This window comes from Tiliqua scincoides, chromosome 1, assembly GCF_035046505.1.
Source record: "Tiliqua scincoides isolate rTilSci1 chromosome 1, rTilSci1.hap2, whole genome shotgun sequence".
Classification (NCBI taxonomy): domain Eukaryota; kingdom Metazoa; phylum Chordata; class Lepidosauria; order Squamata; family Scincidae; genus Tiliqua; species Tiliqua scincoides.
The window spans coordinates 302405743-302425742 of record NC_089821.1 but is presented as its reverse complement, the minus strand read 5'-3'; the positions used below and the strand labels follow the sequence as shown (position 1 = coordinate 302425742).

Here is a 20000-nt window from a genome sequence, read left to right as displayed (position 1 = left end):
CGCAGAAGCCTGCTGAGGTAATCTCTATCTTGCGCATGCGCAGTAGCCTGCCGGCGGCGGCCCACCCATCCCAGCCAAGCCACGCCCACTACGCTTGGTTGCCGAGCCCCGTAACAACAACAGCAGCGACGCTGTCGTTTGTGCTTTGCGGCAATGTCGCGAAAGGGCCGTATTCCGCGCCTGGTTATTTCCTTCCCGCAGAGTGCCTGCGCTGGCTAAAGCCGTGGCTGGCAGAGGCGGGAGCGCGCATGGGCAGGCAGGCAGGCAGCGGGGCTGAGGCGCGTCTCCGCCCCCGGTAAGGAGGGCTGTGGCCGGCTCTGGGAGCTCCGTGGAGGGGGGGCGGGCTGCTGGAGGCGAGGAGCAGCTGCTGCTGCTGCAGGGGGTGGCTCGTCGGGGACCGGCTTGCGTGTCTCCCTGCTTGTGTAAACGCCGTGCTCGCCTTGGGAAGGGCAGGCAGGGCTGGAAGTGGCCCAGTGGGTGGCTGGGGGGAGACAGCCATGCTCAGCCACCCCTAGGGCGTCCTCTGCTTTACTCACGAGTAAGCCCATTGCATTCAGTAGGACTTGACCTGTCATGGGAAAGGACAAGTAGGCAGGGCTGGAAGAAGCCCAGAACTGATCCAGTTGGTGACTGTGGAGAGACAGCCGCGTTCAGCCATCACGAGGGTGTGCTTTGGTTTACTCACAAATAAGCCCATTGTATTCAGTAGGGCTGTCACGGGAAAGGGCAGGCAGGAGGAGTGGAAGAAGCCCAGGCTGGCCCCGTGGGTGACTGAGGAAAGACAGCTACACTCAGCCAGCAGTAGTGAACAAAGGTGTTTAATATGGTGTCATTTATTTTACTCAGGAGTAAGCCTATTGTGTTCAGTAAGATTCAGGCTGGCAGGCAAGGGATGGAAGAAGCAACCCAGGTTTGCTTAAGGGGAGACAGCCCCGTTCAGCCCTCAGAAGTGAACAGGGGTATTTGAAAGTGTGTCATTTATTTTACTCAGAAGTAAGCCTATTGTGCTAAGTAAGACTTAGACATTGGAAAGGGCAGGCAGGCAAGGCAGGTGGGGTGGAAGAAGCAGCCCAGATGTGCAGAATGGGTGGCTGGGGAGAGAGCCACCAGCACTGATTTGAAAACTGTCATTTACTGTACTCAGAGGTAACCCATTGTATTCAGTAAGAGCTAGGCTGTAATCCTGTCTTATTCATGGGAAAGGGCTTGCAGGCAGGGGTGGAAGAAGCAACCCAGGCTTGCCCAATGGGTGGAGGTGCTTGTTTTCCTGTAAGATGCCTTTAGTAAGACTTAAGGTGTAAACCTAATAGGCTTACTTATGTGTAAGACAAATAACAGCATTTTCAAATCCCTCTGGCTATCGGGTTGATGGTGAAGGTACCAAAGATGCCCTTCCCTACAGGAGAGGCAGCCAAATTCATCCCCCAGTAATTGGACAGGGGTGTTTGAAAACATTGTCAGAAGTAACCCTAATGTGTTCAAGTAAGACTGGGGGGAGGCTGTAATTCTGTCTTACTCACTGGGAAAACAAACATCTCTAGTCATGAAATTTAAACTGGCACATGTTGGGTGACTTATTGCATGCTGTGCTTTGAAACTGGGGTACCTTTTGAGAAGTGTTTCTGGGGTTAAAAAAAGGGGGAGCCAACAAAGGTGGAGGGCATAGTGAAGGCAGCAGCAGGGTGCCAGCATCGGAGTTATTTGGGGTGGGGTTGTGGGGTGGACAGATTTCTGGAGGAAAAGCCCCTTCATAGGTTACAGGTCATGATGGGTATGCGCAACCTCCTGATTTTCGAGGTAGGCTATCTCCGACAACTGAAAATCGACCATTAGTCTGTGAACTAAATCAAATTAGTCTGTGGAACATCTTGAAACAGGATGTGGTGATGGTATCTGTCCTAGATGGCTTTAAAAGGAGATTGGACAGATTTCTGGAGAAAATGCCCCCATCACAGGTTATATATGGGTATGTATGTGTGGGTATATGGCCCATCACAAGCCACGATGGACATGTACAACTTCCTGATTTTAGTGGTAGGCTACCTCAGAATACCAGATGCAAGGGAGTAGCAACAGGATGCAGGTCTCTTGTTGTTGTGAGCCATCTGGTGGGCCACTGTGAGATACAGGAAGCTGGACCAGATGGACCTTTGACCTGGTCCTGTGGGGTCCTTCCTCTGTTCTTATGATAATAAACTTTATTTATATCCCACCCTTCTCCCTAAAGGGACCCAGGGCGGCATGATGAGACTCTTTGGTGGTGGTGGGGTGGGAGGCATCCCTGTGGTTCTCAATATGGGAGAAGGGCAGATCAGTAGGTGCAGGGTAGGGGGAGATTAACCAGTAAGAAGGGTTTTAGGGGCTTCACCTGTGAAGGTGGTGGGGTAGAAAAAGGGGCTTAAAAAGGAGAAGGGGGCATAGCAGGTCTCTGGGGGAGTACAAGAGAGCCACTGTTTTAGTGGCATGGAAGTTCAGGCATCTAATGCTAATCTTTCTCTCTTTCTGCTATCTTTCTGTCTGCTACATGTATAGTGTGTGTGTATGGTGGTTACTCCCAAGTAAGGGTGTGTAAAGTTACAGCTGGAGAGGTGGGTTACTTGGGTGAGGTGAGAAAAGAGCTGGAGGATGTGCAGAGGGGGTGGTGGTCAAGGACTGGAGTAACTTCTAGGAGGATCTCTTGGGAAGGTTTGATCGAGGGGAGAGTAGCTGGGGGGGTCTAACCGGGTGTTCTCGTAGATACCCAGGCAGGGTTGGTGCGCACAGCTGTGTGAACGGGTTTTGGGGAAGGGTGTCCTAGAAATCCCTGGAAAGATCCGTGGCAGGGAGACTCTCAGGGTGCGGGGATAGAGGGGGCTGTAGGGCTGGCAGTTATAGGGCTGACGGGGGGATTTATGGGGGGAGAGCGTCTGACTCATGGCAAGTGGCGCATGGATCCGGAGGTGCTTGCGTGAGAAAAGAATTGCAGTACGCTGCCCTGCATGCCTACTCGGAAGTAAGCCCCATTGTGTTGAGTGGGGCTTACTACCAGGAAAGCGTGCCTAGGATTGCATGCAGGGGCGATGGGGAGCTTGGAGAAGCGCTTGAAAGGGAGGATGCCAGGGATAGATGGAAGGGGACCCGGGCTTGGAAGGCACCTGGGAGGTGCGCTGGGGGGGGGGGGAAGCTGAGCCTGCCTCGGTTTCCCCACTGCTGCCCCCTCCCCCAGCCAGCCCTTCCCAGGCTCGCCCCCTCCCCGCGCTTGGAGAAGCGCTGCGGGTGTTCGATTGTCCGGCTTTGTGAAGTCACCGGGGCGCAGGAGGCGGGGAGAGAGACCGTGCGCGCTCCGCCTGGGGGAAGCGGCCCGAGCTCGGAGCTGATTCCCGCCTTCCTTCCTACAGGGATGTAGGGTCGCTAGAGGGGGCGGGGGATCAAGCTCTGCGCACCGGGACTCGCTTCCCCCAAGGGGCTCCTCGCTGGCGCAAGAACCGGGCGGGCGCCGGAGCCTGGCTGTGTGTTGGTGAGCAGCGCTGGGGCGCGCCGGGCGCAGGGGGATGGCTGGGCAGGAAGACCCTCGTTGGTTCCAGGCTGGGGCTTGAGAACCCCATCCTGCGCGTGTCTACTCGGGAGTAAGTCTTTGTAGTCAATGGGGCTTGCTCCCAGGTAAGTGTGGATAGGATTGCAGCCTGAGAGCCGGGGTGTGATGGCTGGAGGCAGCTGGAGGGAGGGAAATGCCAAGGGAGGACTGACACAGCCTAATCCTGTGTGTGTCTACTTGGAAGTAACACCCATCATAGTCAGTGGGGCTTACTCCCAGACAAGTGTGGATAGGATTGCAAGCCTGAGACCCATGAGGGTGCAAAACTGTGTTATTGCTGGAGGTAGCTCAAGGGGAGGGAAATGCCAAGGGAGGACTGACACACAGCCCGCTCCTAGGCATGTCTACCTGGAAGTAAGACCCATTATCGCCCATGGGGCTTACTCCCAGACAAGTGTGGATAGGATTGCAAACCTGAGACCCTGTGAGTGTTCTTGCAAGGGAGGACTGACACAGCCCAGTCCTAGGCATGTCTTCTTAGAAGTAAGTCTTATTGTAGTCAGTATACTTACTCTCAGGTAAGTGGGTATTCTTGCTGGAGGCAGCTCAAGGAGAGGGAAATGCCAAGGGAGTACTGGCACAGCCCAATCCTAAGCATGTCTACTCAGAAGTAAGGCCCATTGTAGTCAATGGGTCTTACTCCCAGATAAGTGTGGATAGGATTGTAGTAGGGCAAAGGGGGATGATGAGAAGTGCCTTCTGCTTTTTCTTGGATCATCTGCTGTCTTTTCCTGGCACCAGAAGAGTAGTGGTTTGGGTAGCAGATGGCAATATCATCTTTAATTTTCTTCATGGGTGCATCAGTCAACTTTGTTCTGTTCTGCCTGCATTGTCTCAAGACAGAGGAAAGAAAGCACTGCTATCCCCTGAGTAAACATGATTTGTACAGTGCTGGAAGCCCAACTGAATTCAGTGGGACTTGTGCCCTAGTAAATGTGCATAGGATTTCAGTTACCTCAGAATTTCTTGTGTGTTGCAACATGACTAACCATAGAGTTTGTCAGTAAACACAGTGGAACCTTTCCCAGTAAATTTGCATAGGATCAATTTAAATTAGTGAGTCTGATGATATAACACTCACAAGTTCAAAGCACTTCAACCGGAATTATCTAATTATCCTTACAACAACCTTGTAAGGTAATCTAGAATTACTGAGTTGCTTACTCAAAGTACTTTGAGTACTTTGCTTACTAGAATTAAGGGATGCTTACTCAAAGTACTTATGTAAAAGGTCAGAGATGTCAGGAAGACTCTTATAAACTCTTGTTATCTCACTAAAGGCACAATCCTAACCAGGTCTACTCAGAAGAAAGTCCCATTTTGTTCAATAGGGCTTACTCTTAGGAAAGTGTGGTTTTGATTGCAGCCTAAAGCAACTTGGACATTTTAGAGCAGGACCTCCGAACTGCAGAAGGGTATTTTAAGATTGTATGGTGTTAAAAAAAAAAAATGAACAAGGAGTTCATTTTTTAAAACCGAGAAGCTGAATTCTTGGGATGTTGCTTAGTAGACATGTGTTTGAAACTTCATCAGTTACATTTTGATTATGTTTTGCTTATTTATAGCTCTGCTGGAACTGGATGAAGTAAAAGAATGGATATGGGTAACCAACATCCTTCCATTAAAAGGTTACAAGAAATACAAAAGGAAGTCAAAGACATTGAATCACAAGTAGTAAACTTCAGTGGTCTGTCCAGTGACAGAGCTTATAAGAATCTAGAGAGGAATCTCACTAAACAGCTATTTGAAATAGATTCTGTGGATGCCGAAGGCAGAGGTGATATTCAACAAGCCAGAAAGCGGGCTGCCCAAGAAACTGAGGGGCTACTTAAGGAACTGGAGCAGAATGCCAACCACCCCCAGAGACTGGAGATTGAGTCCATATTTAAGGAAGCACAGGCATTTGTGGAACGTGAAATCGCAGCTTTTTACAAAGGAGGCAACTGTGTAACAGAAGAATTTGACGAAGGTATTCAAGATATCATCTTTAGACTCACGCAAGTAAAAACCGGAGGCAAAATCTCTCTACGGAAAGCCAGGTATCGAACTTTGACCAAAGTATGTGCTGTTCAAGATATTATAGACAGCTGTACAAAACAGCAGCCTTCCCTGCCATTGTCCACTGATGCACATCCTTCTGTCTCTAAGATTAACTCTGTCATGAGTGAAGTGAATAAAGCAAAAGGAACCCTTATTGCTGTTCTAATGGGAGTAAACAACAATGAGACCTGTAGGCATTTATCATGTGTGCTCACGGGCCTGATTGCTGATCTGGATGCCTTGGATGTATGTGGCCACCCAGAGATAAGAAACTATCGTAAAGAAGTTGTTGAAGAGATCAATAAATTGCAGAAATACCTAGATCTGGAAGAAGAAGCTGATTCCACTTACGGATATGACTTGGCACAAAACGCATGCATTCTAAAAATTGAAGAAATCCGCAAGAAGGCAAAAGAGGTTCATGATTCCCTTTTGAAAGTAGAGGCTTCTGATTTGTACTTGAAGTTAAAGACAGAGCTGCAGGGGTTAATTGCACAGTTGGATGAAGTGAGTCCAGGCAAAAATCCATGCATCAGGGAGGCCAGAAGGCGAGCAGTCATAGAAGTACAAACTCTCATAACGTATATTGACTTAAAGGAGGCGCTTGTTAAACGAGTGACATTTGCAGAACAAACAGCAGCAGAGCCTCTGTCACATAAAGCAGTTTGGAATATTCTTGGAGACGTGTCCCAGATTCAGCAGGAAGTGCTTTCTTTTGATGGGAACAGAACTGATAAGAACTACATGAGGCTGGAGGAACTCCTCACTAAGCAACTTCTAGCACTTGATGCTATCGACCCTCAAGGGGATGAGTGCTCAAAAGCAGCCAGGAAACAGGCTGTGAAGCTTTCACAGAATATTCTTTACTATCTAGACATGAAAACAGATGAATGGGAGTACTAAAATAGCAAAGATCCTGTGCTAGACATGGCTTCCTCGTTCACACTTTATGCCAACCACCCTTTCACAAATGCCCGAAGACCAAAAGTTGGGGTGTTTGCTCAGGTCATAGAGACTGAGTAAATGTAGGACTGGGCTACACAGCAGCTGTCTTGTGCTGTCACAGTCGGGCAGTGACAACAGTCCATATGCCGTTTGTGTTACAGTTTTGGTTACTGCCATCTCTTTCCTGGAATCTGTAGCTCATGCGATCTGTAATGGACAGTTGCTGAACTGCCCTGCTTCAGCATTTGGCCAAACCATCCTGCATAGAATTCTTGAACGCACTGAAATAATGCAAACTTACAAAGATGTTTTCTTAAAAATCAATCAAGGCAAAGCTAATGGAGAAGTCCATGACCTAAAATTTGTTAGCCATAAACCAGCATAGGTGTCGCAGTTGTCTGACACAGCATGGAAATGCCTTTAAAGCACTGTTGCAATCCAAAGGATTAAATGCAAGTTGCTCATGACTTTTTTGTGCGTCTGATTTAGTTTCACTCATTTCTCACCTGAGGCTTGGTTTTATTACTTAGTTTTGACAATTACTGTTGAGATTTATATTATAAGACTGTCTGTGGGATGTATGTAGGCATAAGCTGCTGTCTGTGGGCTGTGAATCCTTGTATAGGATTATTCCAGCCTAAATAGTCTGCAGCCATGCTGGTGCAGGTTGACCTTTCTGAAAGGAGTTCTTAAAAAGTCTATACCAGAATAAGGGATGGTGGGACTTCAGGGGTCAGACTTCATGGCATAGACTGGAAAAATGCACTTCTGAAGAGCTGTATTGAATTTTTCAGTAGTTGAGGCCCTCTCCCTCCTGCTAAAGTAGCTTGCAGAGCTGCTTTAGCCCGGTTTTGTGATGTCTGTGATCACTTGTTCCTTGACTGACACACCCTGCCTAGCATCTATTATTCCTCTTCATTTTTATAGATCAAACAGCAAATGATTACTACTTCCAGCTTAATAGAAAATTAAGCAAGTGCTTTCACATGTGAACTTGACCTAGTAGTGTGTGTCAAGATTTCATGTGTGGCTCCTGTACCCCAAATTCTTTTCAGCTTAGAGCTGAGCTATTTCAGTGACTCATGAAAATACCTTTAATGATATGTAAAAGCAACTTGCACTATCTATATGTCCTTGATTTACTTAATCCATTATTTTTACCTAGTTTCTGATTTTTCAAGCATGTGGAATAGCAAACATTTAAGATTGTTTTTATTTAAAGCATTGCTGTCTGTTACATTAGCTTTTTTGAGTAGTTTGCATGTACTATTAATATAAGAGGAAGCTGCTTGTGACTTTGCTTTTCTCTCCTCCTTACTGGAACCCCATAGCTTATTAACTGTGCCTGACCATATGTTGATCTTGACTCCAACTTAGGTCATGTACATTTCTGTTTGCATGAAGATTCAGGAAGGTAGAAATCAGCATCAGAGTGCATTGGCAGAGGCATACCAAAAACTTCAGTAGGTAGAAATACATTTGAGAAGGCTGAATTGATGTTTCTTGCACAGCGCCTATAATCAAATTTAATGGCTTGTAGAGTGGATTATTTCTTTGAAACAGCGTTGGAAGTGTAGCCATTTTCAAATATTGCATTTGTATTGGTGTAAAATGGAGTTTCTATACATAATTAAAAGTAAGACAACAGCTAAGAGACAAGTGCCTCTTAAGTGATGTTTGGATATATTGCACCTTATTTACAACTGTTTCTAGATGGCTTCATGCCACTTACTGGTGAAATGTCTCCCAAACCCTCTGGATCACTTTTTGTCATTCTACTTTAATATGACTCAAAAGAATATGCTATAGTGTCTGCTGAAATAATGTTTTCAGCAGATTAGCAAGCAAGTAATGTTCAAATGGTTGAGCTTAAAACATGGACTCAGGAAACCAGAGTTCTGTCTCTGGCCTTGAACCAAATGACTTGATACGTGACCCTGACCCAATTGCCTTGACCTTTTCTGTGCCTCACTTTCCCCATCTAGAGAAAAAAGGTGACAGTGGCCTGCATTTAAAAATGGCGTGGAGGTTCCTGGACAAACAGCTTGTGAAAAGCTTTTGTTGTTGTGCTCATAACTTCTTTGTTATGGGTACCTGCTTTTTGAAACCTTGTCAGCCACAGATTCAAGTTTGGTCACTCTAGCCTAACTAGAACCCACTACTAAATAATGAACTCACTACTTGGACACTTCACCATGAAGTGTCTTTCCTAAGGTCTTTCCTGTTAATCTGGAAATATTACTTGCACCTGCTTGTTTTGTTCCTGTTTGTCCTTAGTTGATTAATATCTATAATTTAAGTACTTAACATTTTAGTACGTGCTTTTATTTTAACCATAAGGAGTTTGACCCAAGGCACTCTACATACATGTAGAGTTCTCATGTGACTTGGATTCCCTATTTACTTCATTTATAGGACAGTTCTAAATGCACATGCTGTTCCTTCTAGCATACAGTACTGCTCTGATTTCAGGTTCAGTTGGGGAAGCCCCTGTTTTTGTGAGCTCTCCATTAGCACATTGGGGCTCTTACAATGCACAAGAATCCCCTAGATCTGCAGGCCTAATGTCTATTCTAGGCAATGACAACTAAATCCTGCTGTTAATATTTGAATAACTTACTCATTTGTTTCACTATGTTTCTGTGTTTTTTAAGCTCATTCAAATGTGAATAATATTCCATATGCCTTGGGAATGCTCTCATTTCTAAAGCTGTACATGCAGACTCCCATTATCTGGGGATATATAAAAAGTTTACTACTCGTAGCTTTGCTGAAAGAGCTGCAGATTTAATAGGGCAAATACACAGAGATGGTTGTAATAAGCATTCAGTGGTACTGTACTGTAATAGCAATGTATTGTAGAAGCTTCTCTCTCCTGTTTTGTGAAAGAAAAAATTGGTTTAAATGTGCAAAATTTTCATTTAGGATGAGATCTTGTTTTTGCATGGGTAAACATGGTGAAACAAGTAGCCTAAACCAAAAAGTCTCTGGATTTTAATAAATCCTTGTTTTGTGCTTTTAAGAATGTACTTTCATATTGAATATGCAAGCAGCTAGGAAATGTATTCCTTGCTTTCTTTCCATTGCAGTGGCCTGAAATGTTCTCTGCTGTTGAATTACTTAACACTGGACCAACTTGGAGCCTGTATTTTTTAATTGGAAAAGCTTTTCTGTGTGCTTTGCCATGACAATTATATCAAGAAACTAATAGATGTAGTTTGGCTGAACCTTTAAGCATCATGATATTCATGTCTTTCTGATTATGATTGTATTGCTTTAGGAGCAGTTGATCCAAAGCAACCTTGTTCTGAAACCTTTGCCAGCAACCAAGTTAAATTCTTTCCTCTGATCAGTTTGGATTTGACCCTTCTGTTGCTGTGATTGACAAACCACAGAAATGAGTCCCTGCCCTTAAACTGCCTCTTCAGTGCCAGCACTCAAAGTGGTAGGAATTGAATGCAGGTGAATGTGTATGTGTGTGTTTTCCAAGTTTGAATGGAAGACTATGAATCTTCCTTCAGAATGTGCGTATCCCTTTGTGTAGCATTGCTTTGATGTGTACAAAAGTTGGAAGTTGAATATTATAAATAAAAGCATTTTGATGCTTTCTTGATCATGTGGAGGTTAAGCTTTCTTATCTTTTTTGTTTTGTCCTTATAATGAATACTTAATGTAAATGTTGGAGTTTCTCCTATATTAGAGAATAGAAGCTTGCAAACTTCACTGAACTAAATATAGGATGTTCATAAGAAGAATGCTTTTTTTTCTTGACAAGGAAATGTAATGATTAAAAAGAGTAGAAAAGAGACGCTTTTCTCTTTTCAGCCTAGAAAAGAGACGCTTGAGGGGGGACATGATTGAGACATACAAAATTATGCAGAGAATGGACAGAGTGGATAGGGAGATGCTCTTTACACTCTCACATAATACCAGAACCAGGGGACATCCACTAAAATTGAGTGTTGGGCAGGTTAGGACAGACAAAAGAAAATATTTCTTTACTCAGCATGTGGTCGGTCTGTGGAACTCCTTGCCACAGGATGTGGTGCTGGCATCTAGCCTAGACGCCTTTAAAAGGGGATTGGACAAGTTTCTGGAGGAAAAATCCATTATGGGGTACAAGCCATGATGTGTATGCGCAACCTCCTGATTTTAGAAATGGGTTAAGTCAGAATGCCAGATGTAGGGGAGGGCACCAGGATGAGGTATCTTGTTATCTGGTGTGCTCCCTGGGGCATTTGGTGGGCCGCTGTGAGATAGGGGAAGTTGGACTAGATGGGCCTATGGCCTGATCCAGTGGGGCTGTTCTTATGTTCTTATGTTCTTAGTAACAGAGAATGCAGACAATAGAGACTGGCTGCTATTTTTTCATCTGTTTAGTCCTTTGTAAGTTTAAAGTGCCAAGCAAACTTGCCCTAGGAATGCTTAATTGGAAAGATATTGTGTGATGTCTTGGAACTGACTCCCAAGTAAGTATGTGTAGGATTACAGTTTTAGGGCTTACAGTAACCACATGCACATGGAACTGAACCCTGATAGCTCTTCTCTCTTTTCCTTCTCTCCCCCCCCCTTATTGTGAAAACAAATAGTTCCATAGAGAGCAATTTAGAAATGTGGGTGGGGCTTAGAAGGAATACTCTGCATGAAATTCCCTCTGTTCTCCCACCCCATGGAATGATTGAGATGAGAAGGGCAGGTGGGAAAGAGTTGAACATGAATTCTCCCAACTGTTCTTGCTTCTTGCTAAATTGCTTCTCCTGAAACAACCCTGAAGGGTTCAGGGTTGCCTATGGTTGCATCTACTGTGTAGTTAAACCCTTGGTTTCTTCATCAAGGGCAGACAGTTGCTTGTTGAGAAGGTTTTTTGACACTAATGATAAATTATAAGTGACTTTAGATTAAAAATAAAAAAAAAACTTTAGGGGAGGCTGCCATTTGAATTTCTTCCCTTGGAGGCCAGAATATCTTCTGCTGGCCCAAGGACAGAAAGCTAGAATTCTACTTACAGGTGAGTAAGGACGCCAAACATACCTGTAAATGATGATATTGGCAGAGAGAGCAAATAAAGATAAGCCTGTTTTCTCGGGCAAGGATTGAACGTTCTGAGATACATAAGGGAAAACGATCCTTCTGTAAAAGCAAGTTTTCATACAGTGTTGCAGTGCAAAAATGTCTGTCTGGATGATATGCCCTCTAAATTGGAAGCCCTAATCCCAGCCAGATGCAGGTGCTCAGCATGACAGATGCACTCTACACATGCTCAAAGGCGTTCTCTGTTAGCTTGATTGGAAGTGTGATATGTCTGTTCATAGATTTCTCTCTAACCCTAGCTTATGCAGTTTCTCTAGGGAGAATAAAACCTTTAACGGGAGCACAGAGACCTTCATAATTCCTTCTGATAAAACTGGAACAGGTAAGCCTCTGTCTCTGGAGACACTCCTGAAGGCAGTTTCTTGAAAAGCAGGTTAATCAGAAAATTTATCAAGAGAGCAGGGTATAACTTGCAGTGGTTTCTTTACAAAAAGTGCGCCCTATATCCATGTCTGAATTATTTACAGCCTTGTCTGCCAAGTACAAAACTTAATGTAGCAGCAAGGTGATCAAACTACTCTTTTAGTATGCAAATTCCTTGCAAACTAATCCTTATAAGTGTCTCTACAGAGATGACAAGGGAAGAAGTGAGCCTAGCATGACATTTTGCGATTACTGTTGTGGAGGTGGATATGCAATCATAAGGGAGAAGGAGAAAGTGAAAACATCATGCTGAAGCAAAATATATGAGGGATGGGATATCTGACAGGGCAGAAAGCATTGCTTTAGGAGCAAAAGCAAAAGATCAGGGCTGCCTGTTGAATTACCCTAACTTAAACCCATGCCAAGACACTGGCAGCCATTGAAAAGGTGTGCCTACATGCCATTCTAGTGAGGGCAGCACAGATGGCATAATTCTTGGCTAGTCCCAGACTGTAATGTCAAGCATCTAGTTTATGCAGGAGCTGTCCATTTAGGATTAAAAAGCTTCTAAATAGTTCTTGGAATTGTGCTTGCAAGGCAGGAGAAAGCCAATGCAGATGTTGGGAGTACTAGTCTACTGTGACCAGAATAGCCAGCCCACCACAGGGCTGCTGAATTGTACCCCAACAAAACCTGAATAGTCTTCAAGGAAAGACTTGTATCACAAGTTTATCACCTTGTTATTCATTGTGGATTTGTCTCTGGAAGTGTGCTTGCTGGTGACAGGTGTGTCTCCTGTAATAATGTGTATCTTCTACTGTGTATTTGTCATGCTTGTAGAACAAAAAGCTCTCTTGTTTTACAGCTTGTTTGATCTTTCGACACTGCCCATGGCAATTTTTTCATCACCCTAGCACAGCACTTTTCACTCTGTGTGTCACTTCAATTAGTAGATGTGTGGTTTATTCTCTGTTATGTTTTAAGGTGGAGTTGTATCTTAATTTCTGTTTAGTTTGATGTTCTCTCTTCATTACAGAGAGAATGATATGCAGTACCTGCAAGGTTAGGACAGCAAGTCTGAACTAGGAGTGTAGGAGGCTGCCTTTATACAAAGCTTGGCAATTTGTCCGACTGCTTCAGTCTTTTCTAGGATGACCGGCAGTGGTTCTTGGGGGTTTCAGACTGGAGTCTAGTCAAGCCCTATGTGGAGACATGAGATGTAAAAACATTTCTGGGTCTCTCCTTAATTGGGGGAGGGTGGATTTAAGGCATCTCACAAATTCAAATGAAACCAAACAAGAAATACGTACCTAAGAAAAGCCCAGACATTTAGCAGCCACCTTCATCCAAATAAACAGGAAATGCCTAGTTTGCACCAAATTGCTGTTAAAAAAAGAATGTTTTTGCATTTCTGGGTCCAGTCCTATCCAACTTTCCAGTGTCAATGCAGCTGTGCCAATGGGGCATGCACTGCAGCCTGTGGTAGAAGGGCAGTCAGGCTCTTCAAGGTAAGGTGAGGTTTTTTTCCCCTTATCTTGGGGCTGCATTGGCCCTGGAAGGTTGGATTTGGCCTTGAGAAAAACAAAATGGGGGTCATATGAACATCTTCCTCCAAGAAATTCCACGAGAAGAACAGAGATGCATTGGAGACTGAGCCTGGGATTATCTTTGTGTAAAGTACTGGTATATGGTCTTTCACTGAACTGTACGGTTGCAGAAACTTGGTGATGTAAAAGTACCACCTAGTGTAATTGACTGTAATCTGTTTGAAAGTTTATAGAAGCAAGGTTTGAAAGGAATTGGAAATTATCTATCCTTTTGGTCCAGGACTCCGCTCCCTATGTGTACTTCCACAGTCTGTGGCAGAGTGTATACTACTGCAATGAAACTGCAGCTTTGAGTGTCTGGACTGAGTGCTCCAAATTGGTGGTAACTGCAATTTATTGTACTAAAAATCTGCTGCTTTAATTTTTTAAGCTGCTGTGAAGGTCTTTTGAAGGGGAAAAGTAGCTGAACAAAAGCTAATTGTTAAAAAAATGCTTTTGAAAACCCATCTGTAAAATAGCAGTATGAATGCCAAGTCTTATAGGGCAGCAGGAAGAACTGTGCATTATATTTCCTTCATAAACCAGACTCTTTAATTTTGACCATGTGATAGTTATTGTATCATTTAGCATCTCTTAAGAAAATGCTTATGGGACTTCAATTTCGGGCATCTAACCTGCCTGTCTCAGAAACTCAATGAGGGTAATAAGAAAAAAAGCCAGTAATTTTAAATATAGGATTTATTAGGTACCCTTTGGGGAGAAAGGCAGAATATAAATCTAATAAATATATTTGGATGATCATGACAATAGTACTCTATATATTCCGCTGCTTTCAGTGCTTACACATTATAATACTAAAATGTATGATGGAAGCAAGGGGCTTGTAAGGTGTGCACATTGGAGAGAAGAATCAAAAGCATGTAAGTATCTAATATGAAGAAATAATTAAAATCCATTGTTCTTCAAAGAAGATTGAAAGCACTTACTTTCATGCATGAAGAAGACTGAAAGAACAAGATGTACAATCATCCCAGTTCTTCCAGTACTAAAGTGACTGCATGCAAGCCAACAGATTATGCTAAGGTCAGCCCAGATAATGTTTGGCATGCTAGATGAAAGTGCTTCAATAAAAACCTCCAGGTTTTAGAGGTAGCCAATCTCTAGATGCAAGGGAATGGCAACAGGATATGAGTATCTTGTTGCCTTGGTGTTGCTTGACATATCTGGTTGGCCGCTGTGAGATAAGGAGGCTGAACTAGATGTGGCCCTTGGCCTGATCCAGCAGGGCTGCTCTTATTTAAATCTGATTTATTAAACCTGATAATGATGTGTCAAAAGCTAGCCTGGGCCAGTTCAGATTCACTGAAAGGCCAGTGGTCAGTTAGCCTCAAAAGTTATTTAGGTGTTGGTAAAAGATGTTGAGGGAAACCTAACCAATCAACACTTTTTCCACTCTCTATATAAAGACTGTAGTAGGTCTAGGTCCCTAGTGAATAAGCTATGATTGCTCATTCACAGACATTGGAGAGGGGATTTTTAACATTTTAACAATTTAACATTTTGAACTGTAAGGTGATCTACTGTGTTACCTCTCCATGACTCATCACCCCAAGTTTTTTTTTCTTTCCCCCTAGCCTGGCTTTAATACCATAAGTGAGTGGTTTCAAAACTTTTTCAGCAGTTGGCTCCCTTGACTTACTGAGCCATTGGCCATGGCTTCCCATTAAGGCTACAATGCTATAAATTGTATAGGGTGGCGGTTTTTCTCAAGGATTCCACAGCTCGCCTGGCTGGTTTCTGCGGCTCCTCAGGGAGCCATGGCTCACAGTTTGGGAACCAGAGCAATATGTGTACCAGGCTGGGAGAAAAGTACGGGGGTCAACAGACTGTTGAGAGGTAAGTTGTGGGAGGGTTCAGCATCCTTTATGTGTTTGTTAAAAGGGATGCACCCACTCCAATCTCCCTCTCTTGCACAAACCTGATAGAAATTGACTACTGCTGCCAGTATTTTTACTGAAAGTTTGAACCAGTCTCATAATTCTCTTTTGATTTTTGTGAGTCTGCTGAAACAATAAAATCTTACCTAGCTACCGTAATTCTAGGAGAAAGTAGTGATTCTCCACTCCCAATGACATAGCCCTGCCACTGACTGGCGTTTGTTGTGAAATCCTCTTCAGTTAACATTACTTCCTAGCTTAGGGCAACATATATCTTTATGAGGAAGTGACCTTCTTCCCTTCAACAGCCAAAATAGAACTTGTTGTGTTGCTAACCCTGTCCTGTAGTTCTTCTTGCTCCAAAGTCTCCTTTCTCTTGGGAAATGCTCTCTTCTGAAGCTGAAGGAGACTTTTCCATCAGTAACTGTTGTGTTAATGCTGACAGGTCTGCTTTGAAGCCGTAATACTCATGCCTGAAAAAGGTTGGATCCAAGCAAGCAACAGAATTAATAAATTGCTTAAATGTTTTCAATGAAGCCAGTTCATCAAGTAAGTTGATTCTCAGTTTCATTCAATTGTTAAACAGATTTAGGAACACAAGTGCCACTTGTGTGCTTGACTTCTGTAGCATTTTTTAACTTGAGACCTGGAGTTTTTAAGTTGGCAAGAAGCCTCCACACTAAATCTCTTGCTTTGCAAGCTGCAGTTTTGTCCCTCCTGTGCTCCTATAAAGTCTTGGAAGACCAGCACAGAATATTGTAATTGTTGTTGATAACATGAAAGAGTCCTTAGGTCTAGTTATGGCCCAAAGTTGTGGTGGAGTTATGTGTCCACAGCATAATATTTTGTAGATTATATATATATATATATATATGGTAAAGTGTGGCACCCGGAAGTAGGTGGTGGTGACGTGATGACATCACTGCCAACTGCTTTGAGGGGGGCCTATTTTTGAACCAATTGGACCAGGGAGGGCTGTTCAGCTACAATGCTCTTGTCATAACACCTTGGTATAGAAGATTGGAACGGAACCAAATTTGGCCAAATTGATCAGATTGGCTTAAAGCTGGCCCTGACTGAGCCTGGTACTTACCCTCCATGAATCTGTTTTAAATGTTAAATTTTTATTTAAATATACAGTGGTGCCATGCAAGACAAATGCCTCGCGCAATGAAAAACTCGCAAGATGAAAGCGTTTTGCGATTTTTTTGGTGACTCGCAAGACAAATTTTTCTATGGCCGTGCTTCGCAAGACGAATTTTTTTGCTTTTTTTTGGTTTGTTTGCAGTTAGCAGTGATGCCTCGTAAGATGAAAATTTCACAATACGAAATGACTCGCGGAACGAATTAATTTCGTCTTGCTAGGCACCACTGTAATTGCAATTTTAAAATGCAATTAAAGCTAGTGCTCATAATCAAATCTTTCAGCACTGAATCCACTAATTAATTTCTTGTTGTGGGAAGCACTGCTGCTTTGTTAGCTCTCAATTACTTGCCTGTCCATTTCACTGGGTGATCCTGAGTGCTAATATTATGGAGGAGGGGATTGCCATCTTTCACTCTTCCCATGCAGCTCGTGGTTGTTATTAACTTCCATCGTTCCTTCTGCTCTTGGTTGTCCTTAAAAGAAACACTTTAAAAGGCATACACAAGCACCAGACACTAATGAGATGTTTTCTGTATTCCTGTGAGAAAGAAGGACTGACACACTTCCCAAAACAAGCTGAGTTTTTGCTTGCTGCAGGAGGAAGCAATCAAGCTCCATGTTTTCAGCTTCCCTGAGCATTTTGGTGGCTAGTCATAAATCTTGTGATTAAAAACTAAGCAGTAAGTATTTTCCATAAACTTCTGCTCAATGCCAAGGTTTTATTAGTTTTTATCTCTCTTGTATCCTGTGGGCCAGTAGTTCTCACACACTTAGCACCGGGACCCATTCTTTAGAATGAGAATCTGTCGCAACCCACCAGAAGTGATGTCTTGACTGGAAGTGACATCATCAAGCAGGAACATTTTTCACAATCGTAGGCTGCAATCCTACCTATACTTACCCAAGAGTAAGTCCTATTGACTATCATTGTTAAAAGAATATACATAGTAGCTTGTTAAATGTACAGGTCTGGAACATTTCCCCAAATGCAGTCACATACCATGGTACCGGTGCTTTTCAACCATAAATGACCTGGAGACAGGGGTGAGCAGTGAGGTGGCTAAGTTTGCAGACGACACCAAACTTTTCCGAGTGGTGAAGACCAGAAGTGATAGTGAGGAGCTCCAGAAGGATCTCTCCAAACTGGCAGAATGGGCAGCAAAATGGCAGATGTGTTTCAATGTAAGGAAGTGTAAAGTCACGCACATTGGGGCAAAAAATCAAAACTTCACATAGGCTGATGGGTTCTGAGCTGTCTGTGACAGATCAGGAGAGAGATCTTGGGGTGGTGGTGGACAGGTCGATGAAAGTGTCGACCCAATGTGCGGCAGCAGTGAAGAAGGCCAATTCTATGCTTGGGATCATTAGGAAAGGTATTGAGAACAAAACGGCTAATATTATAATGCCGTTGTACAAATTGATGGTAAGGCCACACCTGGAGTATTGTGTCCAGTTCTGGTCGCCGCATCTCAAAAAAGACATAGTGGAAATGGAAAAGATGCAAAAGAGAGCGACTAAGATGATTACTGGGCTGGGGCACCTTCCTTATGAGGAAAGGCTACGGCGTTTGGGCCTCTTCAGCCTAGAAAAGAGATGCCTGAGGGGGGACATGATTGAGACATACAAAATTATGCAGGGGATGGACAGAGTGGATAGGGAGATGCTCTTTACACTCTCACATAACACCAGAACCAGGGGACATCCACTAAAATTGAGTGTTGGGAGAGTTAGAACAGACAAAGAAAATATTTCTTTACTCAGCATGTGGTTGGTCTGTGGAACTCCTTGCCACAGGATGTGGTGATGGCGACTGGCCTGGACACCTTTAAAAGGGGATTGGACAAGTTTCTGGAGGAAAAATCCATTACGGGTTACAAGCCATGTTGTGTACGTGCAACCTCAGCCTGTGGTTGGTCTGTGGAACTCCTTGCAGTAGGACGGGTGTCCAAAGTTTTTGGCTGGAGGGCCACATCATCTCTCTGACACTGTGTCGGGGGCCGGGGGGGGGGGAAAGTTAATTTACATTTAAAATTTGAATAAATTTAGATATGTTTACATAGATGAATATATTAAAGATGAACTTATATGAATGAATGAAGGTCTTGCAATAGTTCAAGGCCTATAAAAGGCCTTGCACAAAGCAAGGCCAGCCTTTCCTTTGCTGCCTCTGCTGCATCACAGACGTGAAACTGCAAGCAGTGGAGGGAACCCTCATCCCACAGCTCACGCGAGAGGTCAAACAGTCGCCCGCACGCTGAGAGCAGTTGCGTCGGGCCAGTGCGGGCTCCAACAAATCTCCAAAGGGCCAGCAGTTCATTGGAGACTGGGGGCTCCCTGAGGGCCGCATTAAGAAGCCTCAAGGGCTGCATGTGGCCCCAGGGCTGGGGTTTTGGGCACCCCTGCTGTAGGATGTGATGGCATCTGGCCTGGATGCCTTTAAAAGGGGATTGGACAAGTTTCTGGAGGAAAAATCCATTACGGGCTACAAGCCATGATGTGTATGTGCAACCTCCTGATTTTAGAAATGGGCTATATCAGAATGTCAGATGCAAGGGAGGGCACCAGGATGAGGTCTCTTGTTATCTGGTGTGCTCCCTGGGGCATTTGGTGGGCCGCTGTGAGATAGGGGAAGTTGGACTAGATGGGCCTATGGCCTGATCCAGTGGGGCTGTTCTTATGTAAGTCTAATATATTAAAGAATAAAATATGGAAATGAATAGGGACCCATCTGAAATGGGCTCGCGACCCACCTAGTGGGTCCTGACCCACAGTTTGAGAAACACTGTTCTGGGCCAATAAGGTTTGGAAAGTGGAGGAGTAGCCTTTCACCTAGGGCAGTGGTTCCCAAATATTTTTGACTGTTGGCTCCCTTATCTTACTGTGCTATTGGCCATGGCTCCCCATTAGAGTTACAATCCTATGCATTTTATAGGGCAGCAGGTTTTTTGTGAGGATTCAGCGGCTCCTCTGGGTGATTTCTATGGCTGCTCTGGAAGACGTGGCTCACAGTTTGGGAATAACTGATATAGGGTGCAATCCTAACCCACTTTCCAGCACCGACATAAGGGCAATGCAGCTCCAAGGTAAGGGAACAAACATTTCCTTACCTTGAGGAGGAGTCCGTGAGTGCCACCCAACTGCAGGATGTAGCACATGCCCCATTGGCATTGCTATGCCTGTGCTAGAAAGTTGGTTCGGATTTGGGCCATAGAGTGATAATGTCAGACTGCAGAACAAGGTACATGAATATGCTGCAAGAGAACTAGTGTGTGTGAGAGACACCTTTAGTAATCTATGTGTCATTGCATTTCTGGTGGTGAAGCCTTTAACACTGGATGGCTGAGCTGGTGTAATGG

The 20000-nt window shown here is 44.2% G+C and overlaps 1 protein-coding gene across 1 annotated transcript; it reads left to right on the top strand.

The window, feature by feature from the left end:
* The first annotated feature begins 191 nt into the window (after positions 1 to 191).
* On the top strand, positions 192 to 10173 carry BAG5 (BAG cochaperone 5). Its single transcript, XM_066612293.1, has 2 exons — positions 192 to 295; positions 5140 to 10173. Exon 2 carries the CDS (start codon positions 5168 to 5170, stop codon positions 6515 to 6517), a length of 1350 nt encoding a protein of 449 aa, XP_066468390.1. The 5' UTR covers positions 192 to 295; positions 5140 to 5167; the 3' UTR covers positions 6518 to 10173.
* The last annotated feature ends 9827 nt before the right edge of the window (positions 10174 to 20000 follow it).

Excerpts from the sequence above, each read along its gene's own strand:
- BAG5 (XM_066612293.1), top strand. The coding sequence starts at position 5,168 with ATGGATATGGGTAACCAACATCCTTCCATTAAAAGGTTACAAGAAATA.